Source organism: Berghia stephanieae, chromosome 5, assembly GCF_034508935.2.
Source record: "Berghia stephanieae isolate SIO BIC M18660-M18661 chromosome 5, UCSD_Bste_1.3, whole genome shotgun sequence".
NCBI classification, from domain to species: Eukaryota; Metazoa; Mollusca; class Gastropoda; order Nudibranchia; family Aeolidiidae; genus Berghia; species Berghia stephanieae.
Window position 1 is genome coordinate 54752330 of NC_088364.1, and position 17500 is coordinate 54769829.

Below are 17500 nucleotides of genomic sequence, written 5' to 3' on the forward strand. Positions count from 1 at the left end.
CGTGTATTTCGACAGCACTTGCCGAGAAGAGTTGAAAATTTGATGACAACCCGAACGTGAGAAGGTTGCATCAATGTTGTGCTCTGCCATTTTCCTTTGAATACACTTGGACATGGAGCAAAAGTACAACAGACTTGCGTCACTCTCTATGACACGGCAGCCAATATACTTGTCTCTCATTTTGGTAGTTCTAGGCTGTTTATTAGCGAAGTTATAGAGGAGGTATTGTTGTTGTTGTTGTTGTTATTATTATTATTATTATTATTATTATTATTACAAATATTATTACAATTATTATTATTATTATCATCATCATCATCATCATCATCATCATCATCATCATCATCATCATCATCATCATCATCATCATCATCACCATCGTCTTCATCGCCATGAATACTCATTGAGTTTTATTTCTCTCTTTCCCCATCACCAGTCACAGACTTCGGGACGGAAATAAATGGAGACTTTATGTCGACAATAGATGCTATGGCTGTTGTTTACGACAATGAAACAGGCGAGAATTATATCCTACTTATATTATTTATTCCCCGTCATAAAAGGGTTTACTTTGGTGTGCTATTGAAGCTTGTAGCTAGAAAATATGAATATTGTGTTAAGTTAATTAATGTGCATCATTCAGTAGAATTTATTTTAAAATCCACCGAAAAACAAAAACAACAAAAAACAAAAACACCCCCCTCCCCCCCCAAAACCCCCCCAAAAAACCCAAAAAAAACAATACAAAAACAAACAAACAAACAATCATTAAAATGGTCGTAAGGAGAGAGTTAGCATATTAACTTATGAATAACATCAAAGAACTTCAACGGTAAAAGTAGACAAATGATTCGGATTATAATTAATTTAGACCAAGCTAATTATTTCCTCTTTTCGAATATGTGTTCCACCAAGGATATTGTAAATTGTATACTCGTTGGTTCCACTTTAGTTTACACCACTGTTGCATATCGACTGTTTTTTGGACCGAAAGAGATCCCTGATGGTAATCGAGTCCCATTCTTAAGTAGAGGTACTTGAGAAAGTAATTCAATAGCCTTGTAAGAGACATTTCAGTATTAACCAGTATTTTTTTTAAGTCTTTCAAAACGGGCCGTGGGCATTGCCAGCCATTATCACTGAAGAACAGCGCCCAACTCCTAACGGTGCTCGGGTGTTTGTGACCTTCTCACTCTTCTGTCAAGTTCATCCCAGAGATGCTAAATTGAGCTGAGGTCAGAGGATTGTGATGGTCTGTTTAGAACATTGACTTACTGGTCGTGGAAGATATCTCGTGATATTTCGTCCCCGTGTGGTCTTGTTGAGACAATTCAAAGTGATTTGCGATATTGTGGTATGGGGGAATTTCCTCGCAGTATCTTCCTCTGAGATGCTCCATGAATGCTAATCAATGGTGTACGATGATGGACTGTAATCCCACCCCATATCAAAACGATCCACGTGGCAGATAAAAGTTTGATGAAACCTTTGTCATAGTTTCCAGCCAAACCCTTTCTTTTCCGCCATTTCGGTAAACCAGACTTTTTGACTCATGTATGAAGATAATCGTGTTCGAGAGTCTCTAGCTCAATATCAGATGGCCTTGAACCCAGTCCAAACAATTTCGAATCTGATTTGGTGTCAGATTACATCTCATGACAGATCTGTACACAAATACCATAGGTTCACGTATTATAACAGTGAGCATTAATATAATTTGGTACAGTCGATAGGTCTTAGCATTAGTGAGAAATCGATTTCGAATATGGCAGTTGGACGATGATTCAATCCATTCATATAGTTGTCGTCCTTCGTTGGCCGCCTTTCGGCAGGTATTACAAAGTTACAATGAAATGTTAATTTAGGCCCTGTATTTTTCTTCCACCTAGAAAAATGCATTGGAACATCAGAAACTTTAAACTCCCGATGAAATTATAATGGTAACACCTTCACGTCCTGAGTTATTACAAAATCACCACTTTAAAAGTATTGACATGACAAAACTAATAAAATACGACATTTTAAATTCATAGAGTATCAAAACATAAGAAAAGTATACTAGGTGGGAGACTCAACTAATTATCATGATATATAATGGTGAATAATTTTCATTATTATAAGCGTGGAAATTTAAAAAAATAAAACAACCAATGTGATCATATTATTTTCGTGAGACTCTGTATGTCTTACAATATCCAGATGCAAAACTAACGTTTACCTTAAAGTAAACCTTACGAGACATAATGACCATGGGCCTAGTAACCCTTTTGTAAAAACAACAGTAGTTTCAAAGTAGGCGCTACCGCCCACAGGGAGAGGGGGCGAAGGTGATAGTTGGGGGAGGGGGGGGGGGCTGTAGCGAAATTTGGTGATTAGGGGGACGCTAGTTGGTGTCAAGGGGGTGGTGTGAGATTTTCCTGAACTGAAAAATATAATATTAAAAAACAGTAATAAAAAATAGTGAAGGAAAATAAGCTAGCATGAAGAAAACAAAACAAAACAAAAAAAAGAAACTAAAACCAAAAACAAAAAAAAAAACAACGAACAACCAAAATTAAAAAAACAAACAAACCCGGATTAATGAAGTAATGTAATAGTGTTTTGAGGAAATCAGTCTTTGAACTATTAACTATTAATATAAAAATATTTGGAATGGAAGACTGCGACTCTTGTCAATATCAAAATTTAACAAATAACACAAAGCCAGTGCACTATTTTTACAGGTCTGATAACTCATATTGTTATGAATTCATTGTAATGGAGGGAAAAAAATACACTCAAACCAACGCAACACTCCATTACAGCACATTTAAAACAATCCCTTAATTCGCTCGATGATCAGGTCGTAAAGTTAAAAAGCAAAGGGAAATAACTACATTGTCTTGGGCAAAAGACTTGTGTGATTAAATACATGGTATTTTGTCTTGTTTTTATCCAAGACTTCGCTGGTTTATTTCGATTTATAATGAGAAGCTTTCACATTAAATTGTTAGTTGAAAGAGCGGCAATATAGTGTTGCAATTAACGAGGATTCCATTTTTTAAGATCATATGTGATCGTCACTCAGCAAGGTAAACTAGTCATATTATGTTCGTATCTCTTTAATGTTAGTCAATGTTATCAACCCCAGTTTTATTACTAGTATCGGTTATTAATTTGTGGCTTAAAACTAGATAGCTAACTAACTAGATAATTTCTGCATTTTGGCAAAAATCGATATATAATTTTTCCAAAGTATTCATTTTTCTATTTTTCTATTTCTATTTTAAATTTTGAACACTTATAGCATGCAATCTACTTTTTGTAAGAATTTGTAAACATTGTATAAATCCAAGGACTTATCTAATTTTATATGCTCCCCCAGGCCTTCTTTTTAAAAACCGGAGTATCTACAACTGTTACAGAAACAACTCAGAGTTCCTCCATCCTTGGGATATCGCCTTATCTTTGAATGACAATAAAGCTTTCAGAGATAATATGTACGCTCCTGAAAATGTTCTATCAACTTTGGACCCCAAAACAGCAAAATTCTACCCACCCACTCGCGCTCTTCAAGGTCATAAATGTCGGGAGGCCGTTGAGACATGCAAGAAAGAGTTTGCTCTCCTGGACCCTGAGAACCTGTGTGGGAAGTTTATTTCTTTTTACAGGGAACCCAATAGCAGAGCCAGTAATTATTTTAATATGATATCAGTTTCCATAAGTTTACAAGTTGTTCATACCATTTTACGGTTTAGTGTGATCTCTTAATATTTTATAAACATTATTCCTGTTGTGATTGTTGTTATTGTCGTCGATCATGATGATGTATGATAAACCGGTATAAAGAGCTTCATAAATACTCTTCTTCTTCTTCTTCTTCTTCTTCTTCTTCTCCTTCTCCTTCTTCTCATTATTATTATTATTATTATATATTATTATTATTATTATTATTATTATTATTATTATTATTATTATTATTATTATTATTATTATTATTATTATTAATTATTATTATTATTATTATTATTATTATTATTATTATTATTATTATTATTATTGTTATTAATATTATTGTTATTAATATTATTATTAATATTATTATTATTATTATTATTATTATTATTATTATTATTACTATTATTATTATTATTATTATTATTATTATTATTATTATTAATATTATTATTATTATCATTATTATCATTATTGTCATAATAATAATAATAATAATAATAATAATAATAATAATAATAATAATAATAATAATAAAATAATAATAATAATAATAATAATAATAAAATAATAATAATAATAATAATAATAACAATAATAATAATAATAATAATAATAATAATAATAATAATAATAATAATAATAACAATAATAATAATAATAATAATAATAATAATAATAACAATAATAATAATAATAAAATAATAATAATAATAATAACAATAATAATAATATAATAATAATAATAATAATAATAATAATAATAATAATAATAATAATAATAATAATAAATAATAATAATAATAATAATAATAATAATAATAATAATAATAATAATATAATTATAATTATTATTATTATATTATTATTATTATTATTATTATTATTATTATTATATTATTATTATTATATTATTATTATTATTATTATTGTTATTATTCTTCTTCTTCTTATTTTTATTATTATCATCATCATTATCATTAATATATTATCATTAGCATTATGGTTATTATTAAAGGTGTTTTTCTCGTGAACTTTCTGCCCCGTGGTAAATCTGTTATAACTGTTAGATATTGTCAAAACACTAGAGAACCGATCCATCAAAAAACCCAAGAGAATACAATGTGTCATTTTGCTGCACGACAATGCAACATCGCATACCAGAAAATTAACCCCAAATTGGTTTCAGTTATAAATTGAGATGTTTTTAAAATCCTCTACACAATCCAGGCCATGTTCTCTACCCTTGCAATAGACAGTTATAGTCAGATTTTTAAAAATTAATGGCGCTTGTTTTTCTGGTTTTTCTAAGCTGTCCCTCTATCAAAAGTTGTAAAAATTGGTTTCAACCTTTGAATCAATTTGTCTTAACTGAATATAGATTTTGGACCGTGTTGATGCCATATCAAAAAAGTTTTCTTCTTTGAGATCTATAAAACTTTAAAACCGCTGTCATAAAAGTCGAGATTTTACACTGTATAAAATGTAAAAAAGTTACGCACCACAAAAATATTACATGAATTCATAGTGTTTCCGGCTAATGATTTTGAGTTCACGTCATACTCAATAAACTGAAAATGCGTTATGTTCACTTTCACTTGTATTCATCAGTAATGTGTATTGATAGTTATAAAATGTAGATGTACGATAGTTAAGGATTGCCATTCGTTCCTTCATAATCAGATTACTGAATGTATAACGTTTAAGTTTCAGTTAAACGAACTTTCCATTTTAACGAATTCCTTCAAAATGGATAAGCGGAAAGTCATAATTTTGATACTGTAAATCATCTGTGAGTTACGATCTTTACCAGTCATCGATTTTAATATAACTGTTATAAGTGAAATCCTTTCCTATTGTTTTACAATTAATGTAAAACTATTTTTTTGATTAAGACAAATTGATTCAGAGGGTCATACAAACTTTTGCAGATGTGCATTGAGGGGCAGCTGAGAAATAGAAGAAAAACACGCGCCACTTATTAAAAATCTGACTATAATATTGGACGTTTTATTGATCGGAAGGTGGTAATGATCGTAAAACTGCGGAGTCATGTTCTTGGGTTAGGTCTTTTACACCAATTATCCCACTTTACTTGTGGAAGAGTAACTAAAGAGATTTAGCTCCTCCCAAAAATCTGATAAAAGTATAATATAGAAACCAAATTTCTCAGACAATGCCTGCGTCAAACTTTCACTCTGATATCAAATTAATGGTCTTGTTCACGTGGTCTGATCTCATGTGAAAAAAAATCTCTACCCATTGGCAATGAACGTCGTGTGCTTATTTGCAGGTCTTATAACACAACTTTTTATGAGCTCTTGTTGTAATGGAAATGCTCTCAATAAAAAATACATGGTCTATCATCACATCAATGTTAAATCAAGCCCATAATTGCATTCGGTTATCTGACCTACAGATATGTGCACGTGGGCAGTGATGGATAAAGAATACAAAGTCTACCAAGACACTACCGGTGGAAAATGTTTTATATAAAAGTGCGCATTCATTATTTAGATATGTTGTTCATTCAAACACAATCTTATTTTTATTTCTTCCAATGCTCAAGCTTTTGAAAACCATCGCCATGTGTATGCTAATCGCTATTGCTACATCTGCAATGTTAACAGAACGGATGGATCACATGGGACCCCCGTGGAATCCTCCGAGAGATTCAATGGTATTGGCATGTCTGTCTTGATGAACTACCGTAAAAGTGCCACTGGTTTACAGGTAACTCCAATAATCTTTTGTGACCCTCCGTCTCAAACTGGTATTGTGCCCGGGTTAACAAATGCTGAATACTGAATTTTGATGTTAAAATAACCAGAAATAGGAAATCGTATTTTATAGCAATTTAAGATATTGTATAGATAGAACGAAGTTTACGTCACTCAGGTCTTTATTATTATTATTATTTTTTGCCATCCATGTTTATGACTAATTCCCACCAAATTGTATTGACCAGACTTAGCAAGTGGAAAATATCGCCATGGCATATACCGGCATACAACAACAACCGTGTGTCAAATGGGTTGACACGCAATTACTCCCCTAGCGAGGGATCCATACTTCACACCTACGTGAGAACCCCTTCCCCCCCCCCCCCCCCCCAAAAAAAAAAACAAACAAAAAAAAATACAAAAAAAAACCCCTCTTAATCTACCTTCGTCGCTCACACTCAGCCCATACTGGACAATGGAAATTAAGTGTGAACATCTAGAAGACACACCCCCATCACCCTATCTTCAAAACAAAGACCTCTGTGAGAATGAACACAGGTCGCGCTAGCATTATAAAACATGCACCTGGCAACGATACATTCTCTCTAATATAAACCTAAACGGTGGTATCACAAATCGCTTCTGGAAATACATCAAATTTAAACGCAGGGATACATCAGGTATAGCAGTTTCATAAAAACCGGATGGAACGGGAGTTGCTGATACCATAGAGGAAGCATACATCCTCAACACACAGTACAAAAGTACATTCACAAAAGAAAACACGACGTTGCCTACTGTAAATGGAAGCAGCATTCCTCCAATGTCAAGAAAAAACATTAGCCAAACCGGCATAACCAGACAGCTCCAGGGTCTAAATCCTTCTAAAACAACTGGCCCAGATCTGATACCCACCAGGTTCCTCAAAAAATGCACAACAGAAATAGTTCCTTATTTATGCATTATTTTGCAACAGTCACTCGACCCAGGCCGTGTGCCCAAAGAATTGAAGCATGCATTAGTTACTGCCATATACAAAAAAGGGAAACGAGATATTGCCTCGAAATAATGACCAATGTCGATTACGTGTGTCACATATAAGGTACTCGAGCATATTGTGTTTCATTCAATTATGGAGCACTACGAAAGACACAATGTGCTTGTCGATTACCAACATGGATTCCAAAAACATAGATCTTGTGAAAGCCGGCTCGTAAACACCATAGAAGAAATAGGAAAGGCATTGGACAGCAGAGAACAAATAGATCTAGTTGTTTTAGACTTTTCGAAAGCTTTTGATAGTGTGCCCCATAGACGACCCCTCAGAAATCTGGAATGCAGTGGAATTAAAAACATCGACCCAAAGTCCCCCGAAAAGACCATTGATCAAGAAAACGACTCAAAACAGAAGGAACAGAAGCTACTAATAAATAAATTGGCTTGAAGACTGACTCTGCGATAGAACTCAGGAAATTGTCCTGAGTGGACATAGAAGTGAGAAATGCAGCGTTTTATCGGAGGGACCTCAAGGAACTGTCCTTGGACCGCTCTGCTTTCTAACACTCATTAACAACTTAGGAAGAAACTTATATCAACTCTTACCAAGCCCAAACAAACGCCGATGACAGCCTCTTGTTTCGAGTCATTGAAACATCCAGAACGGCACAGTAATATTACAGAATGATCTTGACTCACTTCTATCAAGGGCACAAACCTGGCAGATGAACCACCCCGAGAAATGCTTTGTAGTGTCAAAAACAAAACAAAAAACATACCAAAAAACAAAATAATTATGACTACCAAATAAGCGGTCAATTATCAAAGACCGTGGACACAATACCCTGCTAGGAAATCCAACTAAACAAATCACTGAAATGGGACCACAATATTGATAATATTTTGGCAAAAGCAAATCGTACCATTGGCTTCCTGAGGCGGAACCTGTACCAATGCCCCCCAAAGGTGAAAGAACAGGCATACAATGCTTTAGTCAGACCCATATCTGAATACGCGTGCACAGTGTGGGATCCTTATCAGCAAGGCCACATCAAGAAAATCGAAAAAGGTCAAAGGGCAGCTTCCATGTTTGTCACCAACAATTACTTGCGCGAACCAGGATGCGTTACTGAGGCCCTGAAGTTGTTGCCGTGGAAAACATTGGAGAGTAGACGGAAAGAAAAAGGCCACCATCTTCTCAACAGGACAATACAATGCAAGAAAACAGCAGTAACATTTTACAAAACAACACTGTACATTCACAAGAAATGTTCAAATACCAACTCACAGAATCAACATAAAAACAGTTTCTTCCCAATAACCATCAGGGAACGCAACACTCTCCCACCAGATATCCTATAGCCTAGATATAACCAACAACAACAAATTTGATCAACTATTAAACATTTATCTTTTAACTCAATGACACAATAATGAAGAAAATCACCACAAAATTGTATAAAATCTGCAGTGATGGGTAATTCTCCTTTTGCAGCTAAAGACGTTGAACGTGAACTTGAACTTGAACTATTATTATTATTATTATTATTATTATTATTATTATTATTATTATTATTATTATTATTATTATTATTATTATTATTATTATTATTATTATTATCACTATTGTTACAAGTGGGGAACCCGCGATATTTGCGGAGAAATAAAGGCTATTAGAAATAGGCGATCATCTATTATATTTGTTATACTACTGTTTTTAGATTTACCGGTAATTCTCTGCTCGGTGATAAAAAACGAATTAACATTGGCGTTATGGAACAATGTTGATCCTCAATCCTATTTTTAAAAAGAATAGATTCAAAAGATTATCATTGCTTGATATCGATAGTATCAAAAGAGATTTAAACTTACTTCATCATTTTTTTTTATTGCGGATGAGATTATTACTACTTGATAGTATCAAGAGATATTTAAAATTACGTCATCAATTTTGTGTGTGGATATGCTAGAATTGAGTAGAATAAATTATGCTCGCAATGAAAATCAAACGTCAAAAAGGACTGGGTATTACGACCTAGCAGATTTTCTTCGTATTAATTTGAGTTAACGCGTGATAGAATTAGCCCGAAATAGAAAAAAAAAGAAAGTTACTTGTATTTCAGTCTGCAAAAATAGTTTTATAATTTTTTAGATTTCCAGTAATTCTTTGATCGATGATAAAACATTTTCATTGACTGTTCGGAATAATGTTGATCCCCAACCCTATTTTTAAAATAATAGATTATTATTATTATTATTATTATTATTATTATTATTATTATTATTATTATTATTATTATTATTATTATTATTATTATTATTATTATTATTATTATTTATTATTATTATTATTATTATTATTATATTATTATTATTATTATTATATTATTATTATTATTATTATTATTATTATTATTATTATTATTATTATTATTATTATTATTATTATTATTATTATATTATTATTATTATTATTATTATTATTATTATTATTATTTATTATTATTATTATTATTATTATTATTATTATTATTATTATTATTATTATATTATTTTATTATTATTATTATTATTATTATTATTATTATTATTATATTATATATTATTATTATTATTATTATTATTATTATTATTATTATTATTATTATTATTATTATTATTATTTTATATATTATTATTATTATTATTATTATTATTATTATTATTATTATTATTATTATTATTATTATATTGCCTTGACCAAGGAACTGCTGGGACAACAGACGCAACCAGCTCTCCCATCTTTAATCGATCGTGCAGATCTACCAACTCGCTTTGGTCAATATTTTAAAGAAAAAACGGATACCATCAGGAAAGAACTCTCGTCTGAATCGATCCATACAACATTTGACACGTTTCATGGTGATTCATTAACACATTTTTCAAAGATTACTGAAGCTGACTTATGTGATTGCATTATGTCGTCTCCAACTAAAAGTTGTGATTTAGACCCCTTAAATACTGCCATTTAAAAAAAATGCATTGATGTAATTTTAACATTTACATGTATTGTTAATAATTCGTTGCAGTCAGGTGCTGTACCAGACATTTACAAAGTTGCTCATGTCAAACCCCTTTTGAAAAAACCTGATCTCGATAAAGAGAACTTAAAAAACTATCGCCCTGTCTCTAATCTTCCTTTTCTCTCTAAGATCTTAGAAAAGCTTGTTTTGAAACAATTACTGTCTCATCTTAAAAATAATTGTCTTGAAGAAAAATTTCAGTCTGCTTATAGGCAACATCATTCGACGGAAACCGCACTTGTTAGGGTTGTTAATGATCTCCTCTCTGTTATAGACAATGGTTCATGTTCTTTGCTGAATTTGCTTGACCTATCGTCTGCTTTTGATACTATTGATCACAATCTTCTTCTCAAACGTCTTGAAATTACTTATGGCGTGTCTGGTGCAGCGCTTGATTGGTTTAGGTCATATTTGTTTAATCGTAAACAGATTATTACGGTGGATGAATATAGATCGGAGGAAATCTTTCTTGATTGTGGGGTTCCCCAGGGTTCAGTACTTGGACCCGTTCTTTTTGTTTTGTACGTTGGCCCTCTGTCTAAAATCATCAGAAGTTTTGGTCTGTCTTACCATCAATACGCTGATGATACGCAATTGTACTGCGTTTCCAATACGAGAAATTTACAAGAAGTATCAGCCAATAGTAAAAATTGTATCCAAAGTGTTAAGAAATGGATGAATGAGAACAGACTGAAACTGAATGATGATAAGACGGAGGTGCTGTATGTGGGGAACAGGAAGTGGAAAAGTGAAACAGATTTGAAGTTGGGGGATGCCTCTATTCAAATTGTTGACAAAGTGAAAAACCTTGGCACATTCTTAGACTCTGGACTGTCGATGGAGCATCAGGTTAATAATTTGGTTAGATCTCTCGTTTTCCAACTAAAAAAGATTGCTTCCATTAGACGGTTCATATCTGAGGATGTGACCAAGCACCTGGTTGTGTCCCTCGTACTATCGAAATTGGATTATTGTAATGCTCTGTTGTTTGGCGTTTCGCAATACAATATGAAACGTCTTCAGATTGTCCAAAACAGCGCTGCCAGACTAGTATTCATGAAGCGTAGGTGCGACTCTGCCGGACCTCTACTTCATGACCTGCATTGGCTGCCTGTTGGGAAAAGAATTAAATTCAAAGCTTGTGTTTTAGTGTATCGTTGTCTTGAAGGTACTGCCCCTTCCTACCTTTCAGAACTAATTGAAAGATATTCAAAACCCCGCCCCTTACGTTCGGCCAGTGATTCCACAAAACTAGTTGTCCCTTGAATTCGGAAAAATGCTGGAATGAGATCCTTTTCTCATTTCGGACCCTCTATTTGGAACGCCTTACCGCAGAGCATTCGTGAAAAAGAATCTTTGTCTATTTTTAAACGTTCGCTTAAAACATATTTGTTTCGATTTTAGTAGATGGTATGAGAAGCAAGATAGGTTTGGTTTGTGTTGTGTGTTGTGTTGTGTGTGTGTGTGTATGTGTGTGTATGTGTGTATGTGTGCTTGTGTGTGTGAATGAGTATGTTTCAGCCACAATAATTTGTAATTTAATTGCTTAGAGTCTGGTGTCTCGGAGTTATAGCGCTATATAAGTTTTCAGCATTATTATTATTATTATTATTATTATTATTATTATTATTATTATTATTATTATTATTATTATTATTATTATTATTATTATGTAGCACAGAACAAAAACGAAGAATTGCAATAGCTAAAGATAGTTTTAATAAAAAATTTTAAACACCACAATATCTAAATGAAACAATGACAATGTTTTGAAGGCCTATGTATGGTCAGTATTATTATATGGCTGTGAAAGCTGGACAATTACAGAAGACATTAGAAAGAAACTGGAGGCAGCAGAAATGTGGTTTCTTAGAAGGATGTTAAGAATCTCATGGACAGAGAAGAAAACTAATGAAGAAATATTAGAACAAGCTGAAACTAAAAGGTTATTAATTCGTACAATAAGAAAAAGACAAATGCAATTTTTAGGGCTACTAAATCGACATAAATGTATTGAAAATCTTGCTCTCACAGGAAAGATAGGAGGTAAAAAGAGTAAAGGTAGACCAAGAAAAACATATTTAATAGTTTGAACAGCTGGGTGACAAAGAAAGAGAAGAGTAATATTAGTTTTCTGAGGTTATCTGATCAGAGATGAATGGCGTACCATAATCACCGATGTCTGACACAGACTTGGTACTTGAAGAATTATTATTCTTCTTCTTCTTCTTCTTCTTCTTCTCTTCTTCTTCTTCTTCTCTCTCTTCTTCTTCTTCTTCTTCTTCTTCTTCTTCTTCTTCTTCTTCTTCTTCTTCTTCTCTTCTTCTTCTTCTTCTTCTTCTTCTTCTTCTTATTATTATTATTATTATTATTATTATTATTATTATTATTATTATTATTATCATTGTTAATTATTATTTGGTGCTTGGTTCACTGACAAAGACGGTAACTTTTAAAAACTTAAAAAAACGAAACAACAAAAGACACGCATACAAAACAACAACAACAACAAAAAAAAAAACAATAACAACAACAAACAAACAAACACAAAAAAAGAAAAGAAAAGAAAAAACCCGACAACAAATACAAATGGTACGAGAACATTCTATTTAGGCAATGCGTCAGAATTGTATTTGATTTTAAAAGCTCATTTATGATCTAACTAAAACGTTTCTGATCGTTCATTATTTAATTTTCAGATCAGTCTGAGTGTGAATTTGATCAAATTCTCTAATGACTTTACGTGTGATGTATCAACTGCTTCGAAACCCGTCAACTCTGATGATCGTTTTCAAAATTTGCAAGCTCAATGCAGCGTCCTCAATTGTGGTATTGACAAAAAAATTCAGGGCAAATGTATGAGAAATGGATTTTCATCTCTTTTTCTCAGACACCCACCAAAACAGTCTTCCAAAGTTGAACTAGTGCTCCAGCTTGCAAAATTTGTTTCGTGTTATCTTAGTACAGGGATGTGGGATTACAGTGTGAGTACTGGACCTCTGATTATTCGGGCTGTGAACGCTACGCAGTTTATCTATTTGGACGACGGTGAGAAGTATTTTTTAATTGAAATACGTCATTGGTGGCCTGTGAGTGGACAACAAGTGGTACTGATAGAGAAAGCGTTTGAAAAGATAACAGAAGATGCGGCAAGGTACTGGTTAGAGAAAAACGGACATGTTGTGAAAAAAAAGGGGACAGACTTGGTTGCACTATGCTGCTGCTGCTGCTGCTGCTGCTGCTGATGATGATGATGATGATGATGATGATGATGATGATGATGATGATGATGCTGTGAATGTTACCAATGAATACAAAATCCAAGCTTATCCAAGACATGTTTTGACTGGTGGTGCATTTTCGTCCTTCGGTACGCGACACCGATATGATTTTAAAATATTGCCGATTGAATCGAGTGATACAATGAGCGTTGGGGTAGATTTTCAAGGACTCGCTCAGTGTTTCGATGCTGCACACAAAAAGAAAAGAAGTCAAAGAGTAGAGAATTCTGTAAGTGTCACAAAGATTCCCAATCTTGTTACATTGTTTGGAGTAGTAGTTCTGACAAGGTTGCTGAAGTATGTGTAAGGGCACCAGGTCTGGTTTAATTTGTTTCTGGAGTTGGAAGCACTGTCGATCCTTTGGGTCATGGAAAATATTAATAAAAGAAAGATCTTTTTCCGACATCGACAAAATGAGAGGCACGCAAGTAACTAGGCGGAGAGATGCTTGCCATAAAGAGGCAATTTTTCTTTCTTTTTATTTCCTTATAAATTTGAGATTATAAGGATCGTGTGCAGGATAAGATATATGTACTAAATTTGGGAGAGAGAGAGAGAGAGAGAGAGAAAGAGAGAGAGAGAGAGAGAGAGAGAAAGAGTGAGAGAGAGCAACTATTTCACCATATTCTTTTTATTGTTTACTTTGATCTTTATTGCTGGTACTACTATTCCGCACTTTTTATGAAATATGGATTCTACATGTTTTGTTATCGTCATTTCAAAATTCTACAGTAAAATAAGTATATTTATACAAAACAGAGATATGTGATAGAAGTCAGAAATATCCACAGAACACGTCAAAATTTACACAAAAATAAGCACTGGCTTTCAAAGGTTTTGTTGTTTTTTTTTTTTTTTTTTTTTGGTTTTTTTTTGTTTTTTTTGGTTGCAGGAGGGTCGATTTTTATAGAAAATGCAAACAATGCTCGAATAAAGAATGGATGCTTTCCACAACCTTTGCAAATAGGTCTCCTAAGGGCCATCCTCCATGCAGAAGTGAAACAAATAAGTTAATCGGAACTGATAATTCCTTTGGGGCAATAGATCTGGATGAAAGCTATATTATACGTAATTGCTTATAATCTTGCTAGTTCGCTTGGGTTTCCAAACTCAAATGATTCAAGACTATTTGCACCTGAGAATATCACAGAAACTGGACGCTGATTCATGGAGCTCCTTAGACATGCGCAGTAAACAAACAATACAATTTTTTATCGGAGATCTGAAGATGGAGCATGTGTCTATCACTACAAGCCTTAGTTAAGACGACATTCGGTATTCTTACAATTGAAGTCAGGTTAACAAAAAGAAAGAAAGAAAGACAGAAATTTAATAAATAAAAATATGTTATCAAAATTATGTCAATTGTTTTCATGGACATACAAAATGCGATTAACTTAACTTTCCTACCCCTTGGACAGACTATGAACGTATCTAGACTACTGAATGTTTCAAAGCAAGAATTTTCCGTTTTGAACTAGGTTTGGAAAAGAGAGTGGCGTCCACATTCGAAAGTATTGATAAGGGGAAAATGAGATCATCTGGATGGAAGTTGCTTCAACACCATCCGTATCTTCCTGATCTTTCTCCATCAGAATTTTACCTGTTTGGTTCAATGAAAGAAGCCAAGAGATGCGATCGATACAAGATTGACATAGAATTAAAATTCTGCTGTCAAAGCCTGATTGCCCCCCCCCCCCCCCCCCTTCGAATCTTATCAGTTTTGAGCTTTTATTATATAGTGCAATATCCACTGTACGATCTCAGAGCGCTTTACAAGGGGTCCCTGGCCAACAGCAATACTTATCAAGTCGGATGAAACATGACGCCTGTTAGGCGATATTACATTTTTTCCGACAGATACAACGCTGTTAACAGGCAGATACTCATTTTACATCTGAGTACGATGAGAGAATGTGAGTAAAGAGTCTTTTCCATGGACTCAACTATGCGCCGAGAGAGGGACTGTGTTGAAAAATTAACAAATCAAATCTCAAAAAAATCTCTTGAGGTCATTTTCTAAAATTGTTTTGACTCTCTCACGGTAACACAAAACAAATTTCCTTGGTAGATAATAAAGAAAAGAAAAAATCTGTCTGCTTGTGTTTGGAAGCAAAAATGATGTCTCCTGTCCCATTAATGAAATATATGATTCGATTATGAATATTTATTCACAATAAAATGATTTAGTGCATAGTCCCCGGAATCCAAAAATCAACCCTTGAACTTGCTGATATAGTCCCGTCCCAAGAAGGATACCAAACAAGCAAGCCGGCTGGATTAAAGATAAGCCAATTCAAAACCCAGAGATCATATTATGAATTAAATTAGATCCGCTCAATTAGAGCCATTCTTCCTGGGGCCAAATAAATACGGGATTAAAATTGTCAAATAATATACATAATCCATAATCTTCATACTACCTTCCATTTATTCTCTCTATCTATTCTTGTGACATCTAATTAAACTTTTGTATAGAATTGTTATTATTGTATTGTGTGTTACTATTGTCTTGACTCTCTTGTATTATTACAATTAGTTGCAAGGGACCCTAAGGCTATTCTTAATCACCGTTTGTCGTGTTGGTTGAGTGGCGCAGCTAGTGGCGATAGCCATAGCGCCCATACTTGGTTCGAACCCAGATCATTGAGCTTATCGTTTGGACTCGAACCCACAACAAGCACAAAATCCCGCCACAGTCACATGTTGACGACAATAATAAAAGAATAATACAAAGATATGAACACTCCAGGATCTAAGGGGGAAACCCCCAGCATCTCCGTTAGGATTCAAATTGGGATCTTCCGATTTCAAAGGCAAGTGGTGATCACCGATGTTATTCCCTACATTTAATTTAAAGGTAAATCAGGCTAACATTAGTTTGTTGGAAGCAGTTGTAATTTAAAGGTAACTTTAACACTGTGCCTCACGCCTACTGAAATTCTCTCCCTCGTCTCGAGATTGGGAGAGAAGTTGCCAGGCTTCTGTTCCAGCAAGAGGAGGCACCGGTGGCTGCAAACAGACTAAGGTCTAGAACTTGTCTCACAGTGGCCATCCTACACCAATGGGAACGTTTCACTTGTCCCACGTGTCCTTTTTGCGACAAAGAACCCGAAACCACAAAGTGTGCGGCTATGTGTTCTAGTGGTATGACACGGATCGGAAGGTCCTGGGTTCGAGCCTCGCTTGGCGCATAGTTGAGTCCTTGGAAAAGACTTTACTCGCATTCTCTCACCGTACTGAGGTGTAAAATGAGTACCTGGCCGTTAACAGCGTTGCCTTCGTGGGGGGGGGGGATGTATTATCGCTTAACAAGCGTCATGTCGTGTTCTTTATGTTACGTGTTGCTGTTAGTTAGGGACCCTTTGTAAAACGCTTTGAGTACGTTTTGTGGATATTGCTCTCTATAAAAGCTTAACTATTTTTTAATCTTGTGATGGAGTGTTGTATTGTGACGGGCGGGTACCGGACTGTATACAAATGCGGTAACGAGCGTATTATAGTGTGAGACCACTAGAAGCTGCTGTCTACTTAGATGAAGAATTTTACCTTTGTGTAAGCTTAAGGTAATCACATTATTCAATGATCGTAAAGAGCAAGAGCTTTTCCTCGTCCCCCTTCCCGGCTCACCTCTTTAACGTTTTGAGCTCTACCATTTATTTTATAAAAGTGACTTACCCTTTGTGAAGAATAAGGGCCATGAAACGTTTCTTGAATCTGTTTT

The 17500-nt window shown here is 33.8% G+C and overlaps 2 protein-coding genes across 2 annotated transcripts in view; one reads left to right on the top strand and one right to left on the bottom strand.

Annotated features, from left to right (window-relative positions):
* The window catches only part of LOC144973225 (gamma-glutamyl hydrolase A-like), a 47965-nt gene that overhangs the window by 21496 nt on the left and 8969 nt on the right, over window positions 1–17500 (bottom strand). The window contains exon 6 of the mRNA XM_078915397.1: window positions 17455–17500. This exon is cut by the window's right edge and continues 93 nt beyond it. Coding sequence (XP_078771523.1) covers window positions 17455–17500 — 46 coding nt within the window. The remainder of the gene's footprint in view (window positions 1–17454) is intronic.
* On the top strand, window positions 3110–17442 carry LOC144973226 (uncharacterized). Its single transcript, XM_078915398.1, has 3 exons — window positions 3110–3670; window positions 6284–6447; window positions 13195–17442. The coding sequence occupies exons 1-3, from the start codon at window positions 3478–3480 to the stop codon at window positions 13738–13740; spliced, it is 903 nt and encodes a 300-aa protein (XP_078771524.1). The 5' UTR covers window positions 3110–3477; the 3' UTR covers window positions 13741–17442.